At 43.8% G+C, this 24,332-nt stretch overlaps 2 protein-coding genes across 2 annotated transcripts; both read left to right on the top strand.

The window, feature by feature from the left end:
• Positions 1–10,321: 10,321 nt before the first annotated feature.
• On the top strand, positions 10,322–13,259 carry LOC109904764 (V-set domain-containing T-cell activation inhibitor 1-like). Its single transcript, XM_020501911.2, has 5 exons — positions 10,322–10,827; positions 11,006–11,070; positions 11,292–11,669; positions 11,764–12,018; positions 12,759–13,259. Exons 1-5 carry the CDS (start codon positions 10,796–10,798, stop codon positions 12,884–12,886), a joined length of 858 nt encoding a protein of 285 aa, XP_020357500.2. The 5' UTR covers positions 10,322–10,795; the 3' UTR covers positions 12,887–13,259.
• A 101-nt stretch (positions 13,260–13,360) lies between these two features.
• LOC109869392 (tripartite motif-containing protein 45) lies at positions 13,361–18,739 on the top strand. Its single transcript, XM_020459511.2, has 6 exons — positions 13,361–14,270; positions 14,491–15,242; positions 16,395–16,524; positions 17,486–17,600; positions 17,701–17,827; positions 18,282–18,739. The coding sequence occupies exons 1-6, from the start codon at positions 13,780–13,782 to the stop codon at positions 18,467–18,469; spliced, it is 1,803 nt and encodes a 600-aa protein (XP_020315100.1). The 5' UTR covers positions 13,361–13,779; the 3' UTR covers positions 18,470–18,739.
• The last annotated feature ends 5,593 nt before the right edge of the window (positions 18,740–24,332 follow it).

Raw genomic sequence — 24,332 nt, 5'->3', positions numbered from 1 at the left:
GCAGGTCAATGTGGAGATCAGTGGAGAGAGGTACAGTAAGCAGTTATTACTACATCATTATTTAATCCAGTATTATATATGTATATGAGCAGTAGATGAGAATGTAGTATCAGTAGTATCACAACATGAACCTGAACTAATATGTTACTGTTCTCTCTTTTCAGCTATGTGACAGCCTCAAAAATTATACTCCTGTGTAAGGGTCTGCAGCGAATCACAGCCAGCCACCAGTAAGAAGCAAATGTAACCACAGGACATGTGACAGAGTTGATGGACACCCTATGTTCATCAATGGACAGACATTTCCACAGAATGGAATAGAATGCACTTGACCCCAGGTTTAAGAAGTTAGCCTTCAGTGATGCCAGCGATTGATGAGGCTCTTCAAATAATAAATCCTAGATCACCTTTACTCCACACACAGAGATGCATACAAAGCTCTCCCCCACCCTCCATTTGTCAAATATGACCATAATTCTATCCTCCAAGCAAAAACTAAAGCAGGAAGCACCAGTGACTCGCTCAATCGGAAGTGGTCAGATGACGCGGATGCTAAGCTACAGGACTGTTTTGCTAGCACAGACTGGAATATGTTCCGGGATTCATCCAATAGCATTGAGGAATACACCACCTCAGTCATCGGCTTCATCAGTAAGTGCATCGATGACTTCGTCCCCACAGTGACTATACGTACATATCCCAACCAGAAGCCATGGATTACAGGCAACATCCACATCGAGCTAAAGGCTAGAGCTTCCGCTTTCAAGGAGCGGGAGACTAATTCGGACGCTTATAAGAAATCTCGCTATGCCCTCAGATGAACCATCAGACAAGCAAAGTGTCAACACAGGATTAAGATTGAATCCTACTACACCGGCTCTGATGCTCGTCGGATGTGGCAGGGCCTGAAAACTATTATGGACTACAAAGGGAAACCAGATGCAAGCTGCCCAGTGACGCGAGCCTACCAGATGAGCTAAATGCCTTTTATGCTCGCTTCAAGGCAAGCAACACTGAAGCATACACGAGAGCACCAGCTGCTCTGGATGACTGTGTGATAACAATTTCGGTAGCCGATGTGAACAATACCTTTAAACAGGTCAACATTCACAAAGCTGCTGGGCCAGAAGGATTACCAGGACGGGTACTCAAAGCATGCGTGGACGAACTGTCAAGTGTCTTCACTGACATTTTCAACTTCTCCCTGGCCGAGTCTGTAATACCTACATGTTTCAAGCAGACCCTGTGCCCAAGGAAGGTAACCTGCCTAAATGATTACCGCCCCGTGGCACTCACGTCGGTAGCCATGAAGTGCTTTGAAAAGCTGGTCATGGCTCACATCAACAGCATCCTCCTGGACACCCTAGACCCACTCCAATTCGTATACCGCTCCAACAGATACACAGATGACGTAATCTCATTCGCACTCCACACTGCCCTTTCTGCGTGGCTAAACACAACTCCAACACCATCATTAAGTTTGCTGATGACACAACAGTGTTGCTGATCGCCGACAACGATGAGACGGCCTACAAGGAGGAGGTCAGAGGAGGTCAGAGAACTGGCAGTGTGGTGCCAGGACAACAACCTCTCCCTCAATGTGAGCAAGACAAAGAAAGGAGCTGATCGTGAACTACAGGAAAAGGAGAGCCGAACAGGCCCCCATTAACATCAATGGGGCTGTAGTGGAGCGGGTCAAGAGTTTCAAGTTCCTTGGTGTCCACATCACCAACAAACTATCATGGCTCAAACATACCAAGACAGTCTTGAAGAGGGCACAACAAAACCTTTTCCACCTCGGGTGACTGAAAAGATTTGTCATGGGACCCCAGATCCTCACAAAGGTTCTACAGCTGCACCATCGAGAGCATGCTGACCGGTTGCATCACCACCTGGTATGGCAACTGCTCGGCATCTGACTGTAAGGCACTAGAGAGGGTAGTGTGAACAGCCCAGTACATCACTAGGGCCAAGCTTCCTGCCATCCAGGACCAGTTTACATTGACCCCCCCCCCCTTGTACACTGCTGCTACTCACTGTTTGTTTGTCACTTCGCACCCACCTACATGTACAGATTACCTCAACTAGCCTGTACCCCTGCACACTGACTCGGTACTGGTGCCCCCTGTATATAGCCTTGTTATTCTTATTGTGTTACTTTTTAATATTACTTTTTATTTTAGCCTACTTGGTAAATATTTTATTCTCGTTGAATTGCACTGTTGGTTAAGGGCTTGTAAGTAAGCATTTCACAGTAAAGTCTACACTTGTTGTATTCGGCGCATGTGGCAAATAAAGTTTGATTTGATTTGATTAGAAGGTAGACTCTGGTAAGAGGAGCAACTAGACCTATCCATAACCCTGCTAAGAAAGACACAGCAACCAAGAAACCATGGATTCATGTGGAAAGGTCATCTTCTGGAAGTGAGGCCTCTGTTCAATGTGTTTTTACCTGGAAAAATAGGGTGGTTGTTATTCAAGGCCAGAGATCACCAACAAGGGCATGGTACAATTGGATTATCATTGGAAATTGTGATGCTCAATTGACTTGGAAAATTCTAAATTGATTTAGATTTATTTTTAAATCCATCTTCATTTGCAGCACTATCATCCTTACCATAATAATAACTGGAATCATCATCCTCATCTTATTGCACAGGAGGAAATGTTTTGATTATAGGTTGATGTGCAACTGTTGAGGCTCTCTAGGGAGAACGTGGTGGATAGATGTTATCCCTATTTTCTACCCAAATTGTGTTCCCCTCTGGTCAAATGTTACTGTTTAGTCAGTAAGCGGTGCAGACACTTACGTGTAAATATTGACCCAAGGAGAGTCCCTCTCTCTCCTGAGTTGCATGAATGGCATAGTGTGGGTTTGGAAGTAGCTGCTGTTGGCAAAAGATGAGGAGCGACTGGAACTAACTATAACCCCACTGCTGAGAAAGACACATCTACCAAGAAACCATGGCTTCACATAAAAAAGTATTCTGCTAGAGGTAAAGCAATAGCTACGATGTTGTTTTTCCAGGGAAAATATTGTGGTTGCTATTCGAGGCCAGCGATAGCTGTGCTTTCAAGAGCATAGTGTGATGAACTTGATATTGTGATGCTCAAATTACTTGGATTTTTATTTATTTTGGTTTATTTGCAGCATGATCGTCCTTACTTTCTTGTTAACTGGACTCATCATTATCAGTGGTGCTGAGGTTCAGAGGGCAACATGTCTGAATTATGGGTTGCTGTGTTCAGCTGTTGTGACTAAATAACATGGTCCTATTTCAGTTCCCTCTGGAAAGCACCTAAGTTGTTTCAAAAGCTGTCATGTGATCATGGTTTTCACCCCATCCTCTACCAAAATAAAAACTGGGTGAGGTCTGTGACTCCACAATTATTGTCTTTGTAATTTTTTAGATTGCACCAGTTGATGAAGATAGCATGATATTAGCATGATATTAGCAGTAATGCACTGACACATCAAAATCAACATTCTACTGGAATACCGAACTGTGGCAATAACGGCATTAAAGGGAAGTGGAGCTCATTAAAGGGAAGTGGTGTCACGTTCTGACCTTTATTTCCTTTGTTTTGTATTTATTTAGTATGGTCAGGGCGTGAGTTGGGTGGGCAGTCTATGTTTGTTTTTCTATGATTTGGGTATTTCTATGTTTCGGCCTAGTATGGTTCTCAATCAGAGGCAGGTGTCATTAGTTGTCTCTGATTGAGAATCATACTTAGGTAGCCTGGGTTGCACTGTTTGTTTGTGGGTGATTGTCTATGTTGTAGCTTCACGGTCGTCATTTGTTTATTGTTTTGTATACAGTGTCAGTACTTTCTTTATTAAAGATTTACCATGGACACTTACGACGCCGCATTTTGGTCTGATCCTTCTCGCCTCTCCTCTTCAGATGAAGAGGAGGACGCCCGTGACAAGTGGAGCTCAGTAAAAGGGAAGTGGAGCTCATTAAAGGCATTTCATAATGTAACCAAACGTTGTGCCACTTCTAGGATGTTTTAATATAAATCTGTAGATCTATTAAATCACAGCATCAATTTCTGTAATAGATTCATGGAGAATGTGGTGCATAAATGATATCCAGGGTTGGGGTCAATACCATTCCAATTCAGTCAATTGAGGAAGTAAACTCCAATTCCAAATTCTTGAGGAAGCATTGAGGAAAATTGGAATTGGAATTTAAGTTAAGACTACATCCTGAATTGAAGAACTGGACATCTTAAATGTGAAACAGGTGATGTTGTATGGATCAGAAACATGAAGATCAACCAAACAGATGTCAACTGTACTACGCCACCTCAATAACAAAGATGTCGAACCGAGTCCACTGATTGAGAAATGGACGGGAACCCATTGAACTACAAACAGAAAGAAGAAAGTGGAGTTGGATTGGACACACCCTACGAAAACCGGCCTCCAACACCCTTGCGAGTCCCTGAAATGGAAGCCCCATGGTGAAGAGGGGTTGCAGAAACACTTGGAGGGGAGACGTCCAGGCAGAGAGTGGCCTCAATTGGAAAAACTTTCTCTGAACCAAGTCAGCTGGAGGACATTTGTCAAATCAAATCAAAGTGTATTGGTCGCGTACACAGTTAAGTTAATGTTACTTTCACGCCCTGATCTGTTTCACCTGTCCTTGTGCTTGTCTCCACCCCCACGCTCATAATCCCTGGTGTATTTATACCTGTGTTTTGTCTCTTTGTGCCAGTTTGTCTTGTTTGCCAAGTCAACCAGCGTTTATGTCCTAGCTCCAATTTTTCCCAGTCTGTTTTTCCTAGTCCTCCTGTTTTTGACACTTGCCCGTCCTGACACCGAACCCGCCTGCCTGACCATACTTCCTGCCCTGACCTTTCTTAGCAAAAAGCAAGTCTCTTATTGGTGTCCTTTAGTAGTGGTTTCTTTGCAGCAATTTGACCATGAAGGCCTGATTCACATAGTCTCCTCTGCACAGTTGATGTTGAGATGTGTCTGTTACTTCAACTCTGAAGCATTTATTTGGGATGCAATCTGAGGTGCAGTTAACTCTAATAAACTTATCTTCTGCAGCAGAGGTAACTCTGACTAACTTTCCAGTGGCGGTCCTCATGAGAATCAGTTCCATCATAGCGCTTGGCTTTTGCAACTGCACTTGAAGAAACTTTCAAAGTTCTTGACATTTTCCAGATTGACTGACCTTCGTGTCTTAAAGTAATGGACTGTCGTTCCTCTTTGCTTATTTGAGCTGTTCTTGCCATAATATGGACTTGGTCTTTCACCAATATTACTATTTTCTCTATACCACCCCTACCCTGTCACAACACAACTGATTGGCTCAAACGCATTAAGGAAAGAAATTCCACAAATGAACTTAACAAGGTGCCCCTGTTAATTTGGGGCGGTAGGGTAGTCTAGTGGTTAGAGCGTTGGACTAGTGTTGATGTCATCACTATTATTCTACAATGTAGAAAATAGTAAAAATCAAGAAAAACCCTGGAATGAGTACTGTAGGTGTGTACTTTTGACTGGTACTGTATATTAGAGTGAGCTATGTCAAGAATTCAGTATATGAATAAATATGCAGTGTTTATAAACAGTCACTAAAATGCAATGTACAGTAGAAATATTAGAATGAGCCATGTCAAGAATACAGTATATAAATACACAGCACGACACCCCATATCAAAATGGAACTGCAGGAAATTACTTACCAGACCTGAGTCCGGAATCTAAATGTGAATGCGTGTAAAAACAGTATGGACAGTATGTGAATGCGTGTAAAAACAGTATGGACAGTACGTCTATAAATGAAGAAATTTCAGCACTGTTGCTTCTCGCCCTAGGAGTGGCTGTCCTGCAAAGATGACTGCAAGAGCACAGCGCAGAATGCTTAATGAGGTTAAGAAGAATCCTAGTGTATCAGCTAAAGACTTACAGAAATCTCTGGAATATGCTAACGTCGCTGTTGACGAGTCTACAATACATAAAACACTAACCAAGAATGGTGCTCATGGGAGGACACCACGGAAAAAGCCACTGCTGTCCATAAAAAACATTGCTGCACCTCTGAAGTTCGCACCTGGATGTTCCACAGCACTACTGGCAAAATATTCTGTGGACAGATGAAACTCCAGTTGAGATGTTTGGAAGGAACAATGTAGAAAAAAAAGGCACAGCACACCGACATCAAAACCTCATCCCAACTGTAAACTATGGAGGGATCATTGTCACGCTTGTGTAAAGGATTGAGAGAGGCGCAGGAATACATCTGAGTTTAATACACCCAAAACAAACACTTATACAAAACACTGGGATGTACCCAAACAAAAGAGCGATGATAAACCTTGTAGAACGACAAGGGACGAGACCCGTAATACACAAAACACGCAGCACAGGCTGACACACCGCATAGGTACTCACACGACCAACGGACATGGGAACAATAATCGACAGCCCAATGGGGAAACAAAGGGCATATTTATACAAACACAATCAGTAAGGAATTGGAACCAGGTGTGTGTAATGACACAGTTTTGCTGCCTCAGGGCCTGGGCAGCTTGCTATAATCGACTGAAAAATGTATTCCCAAGTTTATCAAGACATTTTGCAGGAGAATGTAAGGCCATCTGTCTGCCAATTGAAGCTCAACAGAAGTTAGGTGATGCAACAGGACAACAACCAAAAAGGCAGAAGTAATTCAACAACAGAATGGTTTCAACAGAAGAAAATACGCCTTCTGCAGTGGCCCAGTCAGTCCTGACCTCAACCCGATTGAGATGCTGTGGCATGACCTCAAGAGAGCGGTTCACACCAGACATCCCAAGAATATTGTGGAACTGAAACAGTTTTGTAAGGAGAAATGGTCCAAAATTCCTCTTGACCGTTGTGCAGGTCTGATCCGCAACTACAAAAAACGTTTGGTGGAGGTTATTGCTTCCAAAGGAGGGTCAACCTGTTATTAAATCCAAGGGTTCACATACTTTTTCCAACCTGCACTGTGAATGTTTACAAGGTGTATTCAATACAGACATGAAACATTTATAATTAGTTTAAGCAGACTGTGTTTGTCTATTGTTGTGACTTAGATGATCAGACAAAATGTTATGACCAATTTATGCAGAAATCCAAGTAATTCTAAAGGGTACACATACTTTTTCTTCCCACTGTACATATAGTTGAAGTCAGAAGTTTACATACACTTAGGTTGGAGTCATTTAAACTGGTTTTCAACCACTCCACAAATTTCTTGTTAACAAACTGTAGTTTTGGCACATTGGTTAGGACATCGACTTTGTGCATGACACAAGTCATTTTTCCAATAATTGTTTACAGACAGATTACTTCACTTATAATTCACTGTATCACAATTCCAGTGGGTCAGAAGTTTACATACACTAAGTTGAGTGTTTCTTTAAACAGCTTGGACAAGTCCGGAAAATTATGTCATGGCTTTCGAAGTTTCTGATAGGCTAATTGACATCATTTGAGTCAATTGGAGGTGTACCTGTGGATGTATTTCAAGGCCTACCTTCAAACTCATTGCCTCTTTGCTTGCCATCAAAAATATCAGCCAAGACCTCAGAAAAAAATTGTAGACCTCCTCAAGTCTGGTTCATCCTTGGGAGCAATTTCCAAACACCTGAAGGTATGACGTTCATCTGTACAAACAATATTGAGTTTGAGTTTATTTTATTTTTATAGGGACAGTACACATTAATCAACGTTTCAGTAAAAGTGCCGGTTTTAGCCAGCCGGCTAATTTTCAACCGCAGTCCCTAGGCAGGTATAAACACCATGGGACCACGCAGCCATCATACCACTCAGGAAGTGACCCGTTCTGTCTCCTAGAGATGAACGTACTTTGGTGAGAAAAGTACAAATCAATCCCAGAACAACAGCAAAAAGATAGACTACGGTTTGCAACTGCACATGGGGACAAAGATCGTACTTTTTGGAGAAATGTCCTCTGGTCTGATGAAACAAAAATAGAACTGTTTGGCCATAATGACCATTGTTATGTTTGAGGGAAAAAGGGGTACGCTAAAAAGCCGAAGAACACCATCCCAACCGTGAAGCACGGGGGTGGCAGCATCATGTTGTGGGGGTGCTCTGCTGCAGGAAGAACTGGTGCATTTCACAAAATAGATGGCATCACAAGGAAGGAAAATTATGTGAATATATTGAAGCAACATCTCAATACATCAGTCAGGAAGTTAAAGCTTGGTCGCAAATGGGTCTTCCAAATGGACAATGACCCCAAGCATACTTCCAAAGTTGTGGCAAAATGGCTAAAGGACAACAAAGTCAAGGTATTGGAGTGGCCATCTCCAAGCCCTGACCTCAATCCTATAGAAAATGTGTGGGCAGAACTGAAAAAGTGTGTGCGAGCAAGGAGGCCTACAAACCTGACTCAGTTACAACAGCTCTGTCAGGAGGAATGGGACAACATTCACCAAACTTATTGTGAGAAGCTTGTGGAAGGCTACCCAAAACATTTGACCCAAGTAAAAAAATGTAAAGGCAATGCTATAAAATATTAATTGAGTGTATGTAAACCTCCTACCCACTGGGAATGAAGAATAAAAGCTGAAAGAAATGATTCTCTACTATTATTTTGACATTTCACATTCTTAAAATATAGTGGTGATCCTAACTGACCTAAGATAGGGCATTTTTACTAGGATTAAATGTCAGGAATTGTGAAAAATTTAGTTTAAATGTATTTGGCTAAGGTGTATGTAAACTTCAGAATTCAACTGTAGGTCAGCGATCTCTAAGGTACAGGGTAGTGTAGAGGGTGATAGCCAGCTAGTGACAGTGTCTGAGGTTCAGGGCAGGGTACTGGGTGGAGGCCGGCTTGTGGTGACTGTTTAACAGTCTGATGGACTGCAGATACACTATAAGCTGTTTATCAGTTTCTGTCCCAGCTTTGATGCACCTGTACTGCCTCCTCCTTATAGATGCCGTGGAGGGCAGGCAGTGTGCCCCTGATGAGGCGTTAGGGTGACCGCACCACCCTCTGTAGAGCCCTGCAATTGCAGACGGTGTAATTGCCGTACCAGGTGATGATACAGCCTGACAGGATGCTCTCAATGGGGCATATGTAGAATTTTGTGAGGGTCTTGGGGGCAAAGCCACATTTTCAGCCTCCTGAGGTTGAAGAGGTGCTGGCATCAAGTTTGTCACCAACAGGCTCCTCAACAGCTTCTTTCCCCAAACCATAAGACCGCTAAATAGCTAAACAAATGGCTACACAGACTATTTGAGTTGACCCTTTTATTTGATTTTTGACCTGTCTCTATGCACACTCAAGGGCCCTACACACTCACACACACTGGCACTCACTTCATATTTTGCTCACACACACACATAATATGCAAATACATTTATACTGACTCTACACACACGCACTCACATATAATCATCATATACGCTGCCGCTACTCTGTTTATCATAATTATCATAGAACCTTATGCCTTGTCACCTTACCTCTATACATCACTTCAGTATCCCTGCACATTGTAAATATGGTACTGGAACTTACTTTCTTGTGTGTTTTTGTTCTACTGTATGTTATTTTTAGTATTATGTTATTAATTACTGCATTGTTGGATTGTAACGGTTCTCTTCAGTTGAAGGAGAGTCGGACCAAAATGCAGCGTGGTTAATTCGATACATCTTTAATGAAGACGAAACACGAACAATACAAAAACAATAAACGTAACGTGAAAACCGAAACAGCCTAAACTGATGCAAACTAACACAGAGACATGAACAAGGACATCAGGAAACTAAGGACAATCACCCACCAAACACTCAAAGCATATGGCTGCCTAAATATGGTTCCCAATCAGAGACAACGATAAACACCTGCCTCTGATTGAGAACCACTTCAGACAGCCATAGACTTAACTAGAACACCCCACTAAGCTACAATCCCAATACTAACACACCACATACAAAAACCCATGCCACACCCTGGCCTGACCAAATAAATGAAGATAAACACAAAATACTTCGACCAGGGCGTGACATGGGTTTAGAGATGGCAAGAAAGGCATTTCACTGTACTTGTGCACGTGACATTAAAACTTGAAGGGACCATTTCAGGGCGTCAGTAATGTGCATGCTGCGGAACTTGAAGCTTTTGTGACCTTCCACTGCGGCCCGTCAATGTGGATGGGGGCTTGCTGTCTCCTGCAGTCTTATCAGCACCTTCGATTTGTTGACATTGAGGGAGAGGTTATTTTCCTGGCACCACTCCACCAAGGCACTCACCTCTGCCCTGTAGGCTGTCTTGTCGTTGTTGGTAATCAGGCCTACCGCTGTTGTGTCGTCAGCAAACTTCGTGATTGAGTTGGAGACGTGCGTGGCCACGCAGTCCTGGGTGAACATGGAGTACAGGAGGGGGCTGAGCACGCACCCCAGTGGGGACCCCGTGTTGAAGATCAGTCAATGGTCTACACTCCTATGGAGCCAAGGGCTTAAGCCATAAGTCTGCTTATATCCCTATTTCTTCCCTCTGGTTAAAAATGTTAATGGTAAGTCAGTAAGCAGTGCACACATACCTAAGTGACAATATTTACTCAAGGAGAGTCCCTCGCTTTCCTGAGTACAGGATTTGATATTACATGAATGACATACAGTGGGTGAGGACTTCCGATGTGGAGCTACAGTCGATCTCATACAGTATGTAGCTGCTGCAGACGACACATCACATGGATACTGTATGTGGACTCTGGTAAAGGGAGCAGCTGGAACTATCATAACCCTGCTATAAAAAGAGCCAGCTATCATTGAGGAGCCATGGCCTCATTTGGACAGATAATCCTGTGGGGGTGAGGACACAATGTGTTTAAAAAAAATATATATATGGTTGTTGTTGTTTGAGGCCCAGCAACAGCTGTGCTTTTTATCACCAACAAATGCATAGTGAGATTAATTAATCATTGGATATTGTGATGTTCAATTGACTTGGAAAGTTCTTGATAGTTTCACCCCCATCTCCTTTTGCAGCTTGATAGTCAGTATCTTCGTAACTGCTGGACTCATCATTCTCATCTTGTCTGTGTCATTTTCAGGTACGTAGTGAGCATATATATTGACTTGTGTCACCATCATTGTCAATATTCATGTGATGTCTCTGTTAACATGTATTTGAGCATATGTGAGATTGCATGTGTACCTGTGTGCGTTTGCCAGTGTGTGTGTGTGTAACTATAGTTCCTATGAACTGCACACATCTCTATGTATGGAAATTAAGCTTCCTGTATGTTGTGTTCTGCTGTGTGCTGTCCTCTAGGTCAGGGCTTGGGGGGTTCCAAGGGCACTGTGGATAGCATTGACAAGTGGCCCATCGGGTACTTGGGAGAGGATGTCATCTTGAGCTGCAAGTTCAAGACTTCCACTAACAGCAGGGAATCGACCAGTCAGGTGTCAATCACCTGGACGAAGGAGGGGCTAAGTGAAGTGGTGTACAAGTATGATAAAGGAGCAGTCCAGCTGGCGGAGCAAAACCCCCAGTTTAAAAATAGAACCCTGCTGTTCTCAGATGCCATAGGTGGAGGCAATGCCTCCCTGTTGCTGAGGGACGTAAAAGTGGGAGACAATGGGGTGTACTACTGCAGTGTGAACACTCCTAGTTCCTCGGGAACTGCCAGTGTTAACCTCAGAGCTGCAGGTAAGGAGCCAACTTGTTAGACATTCTCAATATTTCACACTGAATATTGAACTGCATACAAAGTAGCCTACTCTGAAAATATGCTTCACTTCAGCTTTCTCAGCCCCCAAATTCAAGCGGGTAAACACTACCCTAACGGCAGAGGCAGAGAGATGGTTCCCCAAACCAAACATCACCTGGTTGGACGTCAATGACAACGTCCTGAATGAGAGTGAAACTAGCTTCTTCAACAACTCCGCCGGGATAACTCGATTCATCAGCTCCCTTCAGCCAATCAAATTGTATGGCAGCTACACCTGCATCATCCAAAACCCTCTGGTGAAGGCTATCTCCCAGGCAACCATCAAAGGTCCAGTAAACACCTTTCAGAGAAAATACAATTTATACTGAGAAAATACTTGGATGAGAACTGCATGTTAGACAACTCTCATCCAGTTTAAAAACACTTACACGAGTTACGTCACTCACTCAGAGGACACCTACACACTCTTCAGTCTATTTCACCACAACAACCCGGCCAAACATGACAACTAAATAAAGATGCAATTAAAGTGGCGTTTAACCCTACCAATGACTGGGAGCTCTCTAGGACATAACTAACAAAAGTAATTGAGTATACAAAACATTAAAAACACCTGCTCTTTCCATGACATAGACTGACCAGGTGAATTCATATTGATGTCACTTTAAAGAAGGATTTTTAAGCCTTTAAGACATGGCTTGTATATGGGTGCCATTCAGAGGGCGAATGGGCAGGACAAAACCTTTAAGTGCCTTTGAACGGTGTATGGTAGCAGGTGCCAGGCACACCAGTTTTTGTCAAGAAACGCTGCTGAAGGGTATTTCACAGTCAACTGTGTGTATCAAGAATTGTCCACCACCCAAAGGACATGCAGCCAATTTAACACAACTGTGGAAAGCATCAGGAGTCAACATGGGCCAGCATCCCTATGGAATGATTTCGACACCTTGTAGAGTCCATGTCCTGATGAATTTAGGCTGTTCTGGGGGGGTCCTAATGTTTGGTATACTCAGTGTATGTTTGGCAGTGTGCATACTGTACAGTCAGCATCTTTTTTTAAATTACAGATACAGAGATATCAGCAAAGACTTTCTTCTCCTTCAATACTTCAGCTGCACCACCCATACTACTACCTCAATGGCACGTTCTCGCAGCTACGGCCAGTGTTTTTCTCTGGATCTACCAGCTAACCTGATAAACACATTGACACCAACTGCTCCTCATAGCCTACAGTCAAGGTTACTAAAAGTATTGTGGTAAAGTGAACTAGTCTGGTACTATCCACTAGCCTTGGGCTGCCTGGAGTCTGATGGAATTTATGTTGGATATAACAAGTGGAGATACAGTGTGTGTGTGTGTGTGCATGCGTGTGTGGCTATAGGTTATCTAATAAGTGGTGAAATTATAGTTACATACAGCAGCAATACTGTAATTACATAATAATAACAATTACTTTTTGTTTCTATGGGATTCACTGTGGCAATCAGTCTACTGGGCTATCAGTGTAACACGTGAATCTATAGGTCTATAGTTTCTTTTTTTTACAATAAAATGTAAATGATTTTAAATTGTTTGAGTTTGGTGCTTGTTGAAGTTCATTCTGTGTTAGCTGCATGGGCCATGCATGGTCTTTCAAACCAGTAGATGGGGCCTGCGGGAAGGATATTCTGCCTCTGCTGAGTTGAGGGGCCTGGGACGTCGTTTAGTTCTCTGCTTCAGATCGCGAACAACTTCAAACCACGCCTGGGGGTGCAAAGGCTGTTTTTCATTGGACTGGAGAAGAGGGTTTCATGTTTCAAGGAAGAGAGAACGTACCTAGTGTGGAGTATTACGGAAGAAAAGTTGAGGGTGTAGGAAACAGTGTAACAATAGTTATAGGCCTATACAGTCCTACACTGAATGTTATTTTGGCGTTACGGTATTATGCTGGGGTTTTCTGTTGCCTACTAACGTTAACTGTAACCTAGGCTACTGATATAGTTGCAAATTGGTAGCCTAGGTCGATTTCTGACACCGGTATTTTTTATTCTTTAACAAAATCCGGTAACAAATTGTTTTTAAAGAAACGAGACAATACTATAAAACACAATGTCACACTGTGACCAAATTTTGGAAAAAGATGTGGATTCCTCGCCAACCGCGACCACAAACTCGAGCTCTAAAAACGGAGATAACGGGGACGTCGTGATCAATGCGAGGGCAGTGTGCCGCGTTTGTAAATGTTTATATCGCGAGCCTAAAATTATGCAGTGTTTACACACCTTCTGCGCAGACTGCGTTCGTCAACTGGAACCATTTTCGGTGTCTTCGGGAGTACACGATGGTAAAGCGGTCCCTCTGGAAGGCGAGCCGCCCTCTGCCGTCACCGTTCTCTGTCCGGAGTGTGACTCCGAGGTGGACATCCCGTTGTCCGGAGTGGACGGGCTGACCACTGACCACTTGGCCCTGGACGAAGTGTTTCTGGAGACGCTGATGAGCAAGAACTCTGTGGTATGCGACCTGTGCAGCGACGGGGACGCAGAGAAGCGTTGTGAGGTGTGCAGTGTCAACCTGTGTGAGTTTTGTATTCAAGCTCACAGGTGAGTGCATAAAAAATATTTATAACTCATGTTCAATGTTTCAACATTGTTGCAAGTTAACTAGTCTAGGATTATGGTTGGTTCCCGACTTCCATTTAAGCTTTGAGCTGGCCACTTGCCTTTTATTACATGATAACTGTAGGCAGGTAGGCTACATGCAATTACAGTGTAATCAAGTGGAACCTATGAGTTCACAATCTCCACCTTCTTTCCTCCCCAGGAGACAGAAGAGGACGTTGTCTCACACCGTCCAGTGTCTGGAGGACCTGAAGACCCAGGGTTGTCTCTCTCGGCCCGTCCTGTGCTCCCTCCACCCTGCCCAGGAGCTGCGTCTCTTCTGTGAGCCCTGTGACCTACCTGTCTGCCTGGAGTGTGCCGCCACTTTCCACCGCGACCACCGCTGCCTCCCCACACGTGATGTCATCGATCACCATGGGGGCCATATCCGGGATTTGGTTACCGGGCGCCTGCGGCCACGGCTGGACCAGCTGGAGGAGTCACTGAGGAAGGTGGACCTATCCCAGGAGACCTTGCAGACCAGGGTGGATGCGGCGGTGGACGAGGTGCGTTCCTTCGCACGAGGCTATGCTAGCGCTGTGGAGTCGCACTGCCTGTTGCTGCTACGGCGCTTAGAGGAGCTGGGTCTGCAGCGCAGGAGTCATCTCCATCTGCAGAGGGCGCAGCTGCAGCAGGCCCTGTCAGACACCCGCGGGGGGGTGGAGTTTGCCGAGCGGCTGCTGACGTGCGGGTCGGACGCAGAAATCCTCAGTACTAAGGACGTGACCCTCCGCAGGCTAGCTGTCCTGATGGAGACGGGTTACAACCCCCCCCCAGAAGCCGTCTGCCCCGATGAAGGGAGCAGTATTTGCTTCCTGCCACAGGAGAGTGCAGGCGAGGTGGCGGGGTACCCGATGGTGGGGGTGATCCACACCAAGACCCTGGAGCTCAGCAGGTGCACCATTGAAGGGGAAGGTGAGACCCCTACCAAGGTCCCGTCCAGAAACAACCCTTAGCCCCTATGCCATATTTCCCCTAGCCCCTAATTCTGAGGCAGTTCTCCTGTCCCACTTTGAACAACCCTGAAGGCAACCTCTATAACTATATTTAGGAGATGCTCTTTTACAACAGACCTACACATACACACACACACACACACACACACACACACAAACAAACAGAGACCTTAAGGCAATTATACAGTATGTAAAGGATAAGTAGTGGATGACATTCCTGGTCTTTTTGGAAACATTTCAAGTGGCAGGTATTTGCTTTGTCAAAACACAGGTATTTGAGATACACCCCTCTCTTTTGTTGTGGTACACACACACACACACACACACACACACACCGCTCTGTAGCAGCATGCCCACTGTGATAGTACAAAGAGCTATTCCCTGCTGTGGCTAATGTTTGCCTGCTGAGCTGGAGATGCATGGCTTCAGCAAATAGAGACTCTCTGTGTCAAAGTCAACTGCCCCTAGTTGTATTCATTGAAATATATGGACAGATGTCAATCCATAAAGCAGGTGTGTGTGTTTTGTCTATGCCTACTACCGGGCCTTGGAGAGTGTTTGTGATAAGAGTTGAAAAAGAGAACCTGCAGCCCATGTCACTGTTTCTTTACTTCCCCAGTTTCTTGGCTTAAGGATAAGGATGTTATAGAATTAGTGCCCATGTTTAGCGTTTATAAACAAAGCTGTAGATTACACAAGGCTGTAGTATCTACACATCAGGAAATATAGGCTTAAGCCACTCTTATCAATAATACAGTATTTACAAATGTGTGCCCATGTTAAAACCACACAGGCTCTGCGATTAAAAGATTGAAGTCAGGGGTTTGGCCCACTGTAGTGTAGGACAAGCAGTAAATTGTGTGTTAAGAGCAACAGCTGCTGGTGCAGTGTGACAGGGTGCATGGCTGTCACCAGAACACACACACAAAGCCACACCACCAGTGTCTAGATCAGAGTGGTTTTATGTGCTTATGTATATACAGAGCCTTCTACTCAAGTGTTATCCAAAAAGGTGTTTTAGGGGGAAACAACCTTTGTCAGCGCTGAGAGGGAAGTAATACGAACATGTGAGTGAAAGAGAGACTGACCTTTAACCTGTCCCTGCCCCCAGGTCTGCAGCGTGGCAGGGAAGGCCAGAGAGGGGAGTTCACCCTGGTGTGTAGAGACTTTGCTGGAGAGCAGATGGGTCGTGGAGGGGAAGCTGTCCTGGTCAGTATGGTCCACAAGGAGAAGAAAGACTGGTGAGGAACCAGATCATCTGCAGCACACACATCTACCAAGTTCTCTGTACTACTGGGTGTGCCGGGTTTCTGATCTGATTGAGCTAATCTTGATGAACATTTGTTATTTAGTCCGGATCATTATGAGATGATGCTGTTATAAAGGAGTCATACATGCTTTGTAAGTGGTACCATGCGTTATAACTACATCATCAAATATATCTGCTGCGTGCCTCCTGGGTGGCGCAGTGGTCTAGCTGTGCCACCGGAGACTCTGGGTTCACGCCCAGGCTCTGTTGCATCCAGTCGCGACCGGGAGGTTCATGGGGCGACGCACAATTGGCCTAGCATCGTCCGGGTTAGGGAGGGTTTGGACGGTAGGGATATCCTTGTCTCATCGCGCACTAGCGACTCCTGTGGCGGGCCGAGCGCAGTGCACGCTAACCAGGTCGCTAGGTGCACGGTGTTTCCTCCAACACATTGGTGCGGCTGCCTTCCGGGTTGGATGCGCACTGTGTTAAAGAGTGCGACTTGGTCACGGTAGCTTTGCTTTTCTTCGTCTCTCCCGAGCCCGCACAAGAGTTGTAGCGATGAGACAAGATAGTAACAACTAACAATTGGATACCACGAAATTGGGGAGAAAAGGGGGTGAAATAAAAAAAAATATATACTGTATCTGCTGCTGTTAATTCGTCTTTCGGATGGGACGTTAAACGGGTGTCCTGACTCTGAGGTCATTAAAGATCCCATGGCACGTATCGTAAGAGTAAGGGTGTTAACCCCGGTGTCCTGGCTAAATTCCCAATCTGGCCCTCAAACCATCACGGTCACCTAATAATCCTCAGTTTACAATTGGCTCATTCATCCCCCTCCTCTCCCCTGTAACTATTCCCCAGGTCGTTGCTGCAAATGAGAACGCGTTTTCAGTCAACTTACCTGGTAAAATAACAGATAAATAAATAATTACTTGTGTCCTCTGTAGCAGAGTGGAGGCGGCGGTGGTGGATAACAATGATGGCTCCTATTCTGTCTCCTACACCCCCTTGGAGCCAGGGCCCTACTCTGTGTGGGTGTGTGTCAAGGCCCTACACATTAAGGTACTGTACAGTATTTGATAATGACGGTAATCGTGACAATCAGGATTTAGTAATAATACTATGCTTACTTAATGGCCCTGGCAATCGCTTCACCCTCCAGGGTTCCCCCTTTGTCCTGAATGTGAGGAGACAGGTCCGGTGGCACCGTGGAACATTCCACTGCTGTTCCTTCTGCTCCAGTGGGGGTTCTAAAGAGGCCCGTTGTGGCTGCATGGGAACCATGCCAGGTAGGTACAGCAAACTACAGGGTACCTGGCTACGTATGTTTAAAATGGAACATATAGGTACGCTGAATAGGAAATATACACTTATCTGCAGAACTCAATGGCAAGGCCACATCTAGTACTGGTGCAGGGATAATGCTAGGTATGTCCTCTAGGGACAGTATGCCAAGTATGTGCAGCAGAGTAAAGGCTACTAAAGGACCGGTACGCTAAGTATGTGCAGAATGGGAAATGTCACATCAGGTAACAGTAACTCATTACGGCTCTGTGTCTGTCATTATGTCCCCCATGACATTATGCACCAGCCAGATTTAATAAGCGTTTTCAAATGTGCACCTGCTATTTTCCAAAGTGAATAAACACAGACGGTCACGGTAGCTTTGCTTTTCTTCTCTTACTCTGAAAATATCAGGTACAAAGTATGAATAGGACTCTCGCTTTTTGTGTGTGTGCACAGGAGGGTTCCAGGGCTGTGGTCACGGCCATAAGGGTCACCCCGGTAAGCCCCACTGGTCGTGCTGTGGAAGTACGGTGGAGGCCTCAGAGTGCCTGCCACAGAGTGTCATAACGGCAGTGGGTGGAACAATAACAGCAGTGGGGGGGACAGGCTCGCCTCGGGGCCACCTCAGGACAGTGGAGCTCTGAGGGACAGGGCCAGGACACCCCTACCCCCACCAGATATCATGGGTCTACAAATCAACCCTTTCAGAATTTCTATTTATTTCTATTTTCAAGATGTAGATTTTATACACACTACACAAAACAATATTTGTTGTGATCCGCTACTGTAGCTAACTATTCTGTCGTTTCTATTGTTTTGCATGTGCATGTTACATCACAAGACTGATTTAGTGCCTTTCATGTATTTGAAAGACCATTATTTTTATTCTGAAATAAATAACACTGGAATAACTTCATGTGTCGTACAATATTAACAGTTATGAGGTTTCTATCCTGAATACAAAGCATAACATACAGTTGAAGTTGGAAGTTTACATACACCTTAGCCAAATACATTTAAACTTAGTTTTTCACCATTTCTGACATTTAATCATAGTAAAAATTCCCTATCTTAGGTGAGTTAGGATCACCACTTTATTTTAAGAATGTGAAATGTTAGAATAATATTAGAGAATAATTTATTTCAGCTTTTATTTCTTTCATCACATTTCCTGTGGGTCAGAAGTTTACATACACTCAAATAGTATTTGTCAGCACTGCCTTTAAATTGTTGAACTTGGGTCAAATGTTTCGGGTAGCCTTCCACAAGCTTCCCACAATAAGTTTGGTGAATTTTGACCCATTTCTCCTGACAGAGTTGGTGTAACTGAGTCAGGTTTGTAGGCCTCCTTGCTCGCACACATTTTTTTCAGTTCTGCCCACACAGTTTCTATAGGATTGAGGTCAGGGCTTTGTGATGGCCACTCCAACTCTTGTTCTTAAGCCATTTTGCCACAACTTTGGAAGCATGCTTGGGGTCATTGTCCATTTGGAAGACCCATTTGCGACCCAGCTTTAACTTCCTGACTGATGTCTTGAGATGTTGCTTCAATACATCAACCTAATTTTGCTTCCTCATGATGCCATCTATTTTGTGAAGTGCACCAGTCCCTCCTGCTGCACCCCCACAACAAGATGCTGCCACCCCCGTGCTTCACGTTTGGGATAGTGTTCTTCGGCTTGCAAGCCCCCCCTTTTTCCTCCAAACATAACGATAGTCATTATGGCCAAACAGTTCTATTTTTGTTTCACCAGACCAGAGGACATTTCTCCAAAAAGTACGATCTTTGTCCCCATGTGCAGTTGCAAACCGTAGTCTAGCTTTTTTTTATGGCGGTTTTGGAGCAGTGCTTCCTTGCTGAGTGGCTTTTCAGGTTATGTCAATATAGGACTTTTTTACATTGGATATTGATGCTTTTGTACCTGTTTCCTCTAGCATCTTCACAAGGCCCTTTGCTGTTGTTCTGGGATTGATTTGCACTTTTCGCACCAAAGTACGTTCATCTCTAGGAGACAGAATGCGTCTCCTTCCGGAGCGTTATGACGGCTGCGTGGTCCCATGGTGTTTATACTTTCATACTATTGTTTGTACAGATGAACATGGTACCTTTAGGCGTTTGGAAATTGCTCCCAAGGATGAACTGGACTTGTGTAGGTCTACAATTCTTTTTCTGAGGTCTTGGCTGATTTATTTGGATTTTTCTGTGATGTCAAGCAAAGAGGCACTGAGTTTGAATGTAGACCTTGAAATACATCCACAGGTACACCTCAAATGATGTCAATTAGCCTATCAGAAGCTTCTAAAGTCATGACATCATTTTAAAGGCACAGTCAACTTAGTGTATGTAAACTTTTGACCCACTGGAATTGTGATACAGTGAATTAATAAGTTAAAAGTTATAAGTTAAATAATCTGTCTGTAAACAATTGTTCGAAAAATGACTTGTTTTGGCAAGTCGGTTAGGACAAAGTAGATGTCCTAACCGACTTGCCAAAACAATATTTTGTTGACAAGAAATTTGTGGAGTGGATGAAAAACAAGTTTTAATGACTCCAACCTAAGTGTATGTAAACTTCCGACTTCCGACATCTGTATATACTTCCTATTACATTTAGTCGTTTAGAATACACAACGGGGTGATATGTAGTTGTCCCTGCGGTTCCTCTCTCCGCCACTGTATGGCAGTAGTGGGCTATTCACTCCTACTTCAGCCCATCATACCATCTCAGTATTGGAAATATTCCATTAAATACGAGCTACTTGGAGAATCCTTATTAGTGGGTACAGTGCCTAATCAAGTGCAATACCTATTTAATTACGCTATATTGGAATTGAGTAATAGGGCACTGACTGTTCTAACCAGATGTAATGTTTAGCTGGTTGTACAGTTGTTGCTGCCTATGTGGAAGCTGTACCACTCACTGCTTGTTGGTTGAAACGCTGTTTGACTACTGGTGTTACACTTAACAAAATGCATTCTCACCCTCCCTGAGGGAGCTGAACCTCCTCTGTATAGTTGTTTAGTGGGGGCAGGGAGGGGTTAAAGATCATTGGAGATGATGATGATGATGATGATGATGAAGGTTTGGATCAAAAACAGACCTCTGCTACCTGATCTCTCTGAACAACTGCCCCCACCTCTTACATAAGAACACACACCCACCAAGTGTTGACACCACATTACAGTGGACCAGTGGTGTCAAGTACTGAAGTAAAAATACTTTAATGTACTACTTAAGTAGTTTTTTTGGGGTATCTGTACTTAACTTTACTAACTATTTTTGCCAACTTTTACTCCACTTACATTCCTAAAGAAAATCATGTCATTTTTACTCCATACATTTTCCTTGACAACCAAAAGTCCTCGTTACATTTTGAATGCTTAGCAAGACAGGAAAATGGTCTGAGTGTTGGAGTGTGCCCCTGGCTATCCCTAAATTAAAAAAAACAAAAAATTGTGCCGTCTGGTTTGCCCAATATAAGGAATTTGAAATTATTTATACTTTTGATACTTAAGTGTATATATTAGCAATTACGTTGACTTTTTATACTTGACTTTTTTAGTATTTTAAAAACCAAGTAGTGGACTTTTACTTGAGTCATTTTCTATTAAGGTATCTTTACTTTTACTCAAGTATGACAATTGGGTACTTTTTCCACCACTGCAGTGGACTATTAAACCATAGTTTTAGGACTGCAAAGTGGACCCAGGAGAGAAGAGGTTTATGTCATCCCACATTAAACTCCTTAACCCCATGATTGAGAACTGAAGTAACGTGTCTTGTAAGCTTAAGAACCTCTTGTAATACAACATAACAGAAAAATGTGATGGAAAATAACTCTTATTTTTCCTCTCCCCTCTATCCCTCTCCCCTCCCTCTGTCTTTCTCCCTGTTTTTGTATTCCTTCTCTCACAAGGAATCTCTGTTTCATTCACTGACTCCCTCACTCCCTTTCTCTTGGCGTGCTGGGCTGACCATCATACTCCTGTCTTTCTCATCACTCCTGTGTGTGTGCGTTTCTGAGGTGATGACTTCATCTTTATCCCTCTCCTGGCAAGAGCTCGCCAAGTCACATCACCACGACAACTGTGTTATGACACTGTCTGACATCCCACTCTGATAGGCTATTCATCTCAGGGCTCCAAGAGATGAGCCGCAATGTTCTTCATCATTGCAGAGGTTGAAATAGAGGTAATTTAAAAGAACATGAACCCAGAGCAGTTTGTAATTATAAATGTACAGTGATGGAATGCCAATGCCTTGTAGAGTCTGACCATGCTGAACTTTGAATAATTTAGTTTAATTAGTTTATATTAGTTCAACCTCAATTATTCATGTGCATCGCATGATCCACTTTCTAGCCCAAAAATGCGTAATATATTAGTCAATTCCCTTTGGACTAGATAGATAGGAGGAATACACTGCATTGTAGCAATTGCTCCATGGTGCAGAATCAGAGGTGATTTTCTGTGTGTTTGTGACACATAAAGACTCTGACTATGGGTCACTCTGAACACAGTGTAACCTGATTTCCAGAGCCATAGCCATCACACTAATGTAGTTACATAGCTCTAAATGGACCCTACATCACACAGGAGAGTGGAGTGCCCAATGGTTATCTCCAGGCAATAATGTGAACTTGGCCATACAGGACGTAACATAATCAGAAATCTTGGGCTTAAAAGAGGTGTGTGTATACAGAGTTCCTGAATACTACACAGTTTACTTACCCCCACAAACACTGTTCTGACTGAGTCTCCCTCAGCGTATTTTCTGCTGCAGCGTGGGAGCTCATCCTCTTACCCTTGTCCCGGCCCAGATCCCCAGGGTGGTATGATGGTACTCTACGCTGTTGACTGGGTTTAAACTGTCGTAATTCACCCTCCCGTTCACACGGCGCTCCAAAGACAGATGCTGTTTCATTATGTTTACCTGCTGGATGTTGGTGTTTCATTTGCTGCACCAAGGCTTTATCTTTCTAAATCTTTATCTCCCTCACCACCAACCATCTCTTTGTCTCATTTGTTCTATCTTTGTTTCTTTTTCCCTCTCCACTATTTTTTCCTCTCTTGAAGTGTTTGTAATGAGCACTTTGTCTTTGCTGCATTGTTTTATTGGGCTTGAAGTTCACCATGAATCCTCTCCAGGCCATTGATCCATAGCCCTCTGACATTGATAACCAGAGATGCAGTGAAGCAAATGGTCCCCCTCCCTCCGGAACTTGGCTCAGCTTTAAAAAAGCGTCAGTCCTTTTGTGTTTTAGGCAGAGAGCCACCCACACAGTGTTTAAAATGTACAGTTTTTTGAGCGAGCGTTCGTGACTCACCTGATCCGTCTCCAAAAAGGACTCTACATTGATTATGGCACGCTCTGTGGAAAAAGTACCCAATTGTCATATGGCACCACACCACTAATTCACTCAGTGAGGGGTGTCACATAAATCAGCCCAGTGGCCCTGTGGTGTGGACTGCAGAGTTGGGCCCGAACTAATGGCAGCTCAAGGACCCACTGACGGACTCGGGATCCCCTGACTCAGCAGGACGTGACCGCATTTCAAGATGGATTGACTTCATGTGTCAAGAAATGCTTACTCCCCTCATTGACATACTGTAAAATAGGCAGATATAACAACACTAATGACAACACAACCATTATAACAACTTATACTGTCAGTAGGCACAGTGTGAATAGATAGTTTCAGACTTGGGAGAAACATTGAGCAGAAAACACATTTTGACTGGTAGTCTGGACAAAAGTTGCACTCTGTAAAATGACAAATGATTAGGCTAATTGTTTCCACACAAAATGTATTTCTACAAAATTTAAATGTAAAAAAAACATCCACTTTCCCATAATTTTTCCTAGGCCTAAATGCTCCCGTACCTTAATTTAAGACCTTGCAAAGTAGTCTCGGAAATCACAGACCTAGGCCAACATTGTTTGTGTTCCCCTGCTCAGAATTTGCATGCATCAACCAATGGTTGCATGCCACATCATCGACTGGGCCATCAGGTACAAAATTACTATACCATATGATGTGGTTAGCTGATACGTAAAATACCTATCCAGGCATTGTAAGATCTGGCATATGTCAGCAAAGATTGAGCAGGGAAACATGACCATTGTTAACATTGTAATAGGCAACCCTTCAACCTAGTGTAGTGAGACTACTAAAGAAATAATTGCTGGATCCATACATTGAGTGTAGAATACATTAAGAAGACCTGCTCTCTCCATGACCAGGTGAAAGCTTGAATCCTTTATTGATGTCACTTGTTAAATCCACTTCAATCAGTGTAGATGAAGGGGAGGAGACAGGTTAAAGAAGGATTGTTAAGCCTTGAGACAAAAAAGCCTTGGTTTCATGCATGTTAAGATCAGAAGCCTCCTCCCTAAGTTTGTTTTACTCACTGCTTGAGCACACGCCGCCAACCCTGATGTCCTTGCCGTGCCTGAATCCTGGTTTAGGAAGGCCACCAAAAATAATGAGATTTCCATCCCCAAC

The sequence above is a fragment of the Oncorhynchus kisutch genome, linkage group LG2, assembly GCF_002021735.2.
Source record: "Oncorhynchus kisutch isolate 150728-3 linkage group LG2, Okis_V2, whole genome shotgun sequence".
NCBI lineage: Eukaryota > Metazoa > Chordata > Actinopteri > Salmoniformes > Salmonidae > Oncorhynchus > Oncorhynchus kisutch.
This window is presented reverse-complemented; position numbering and strand designations above follow the sequence as displayed.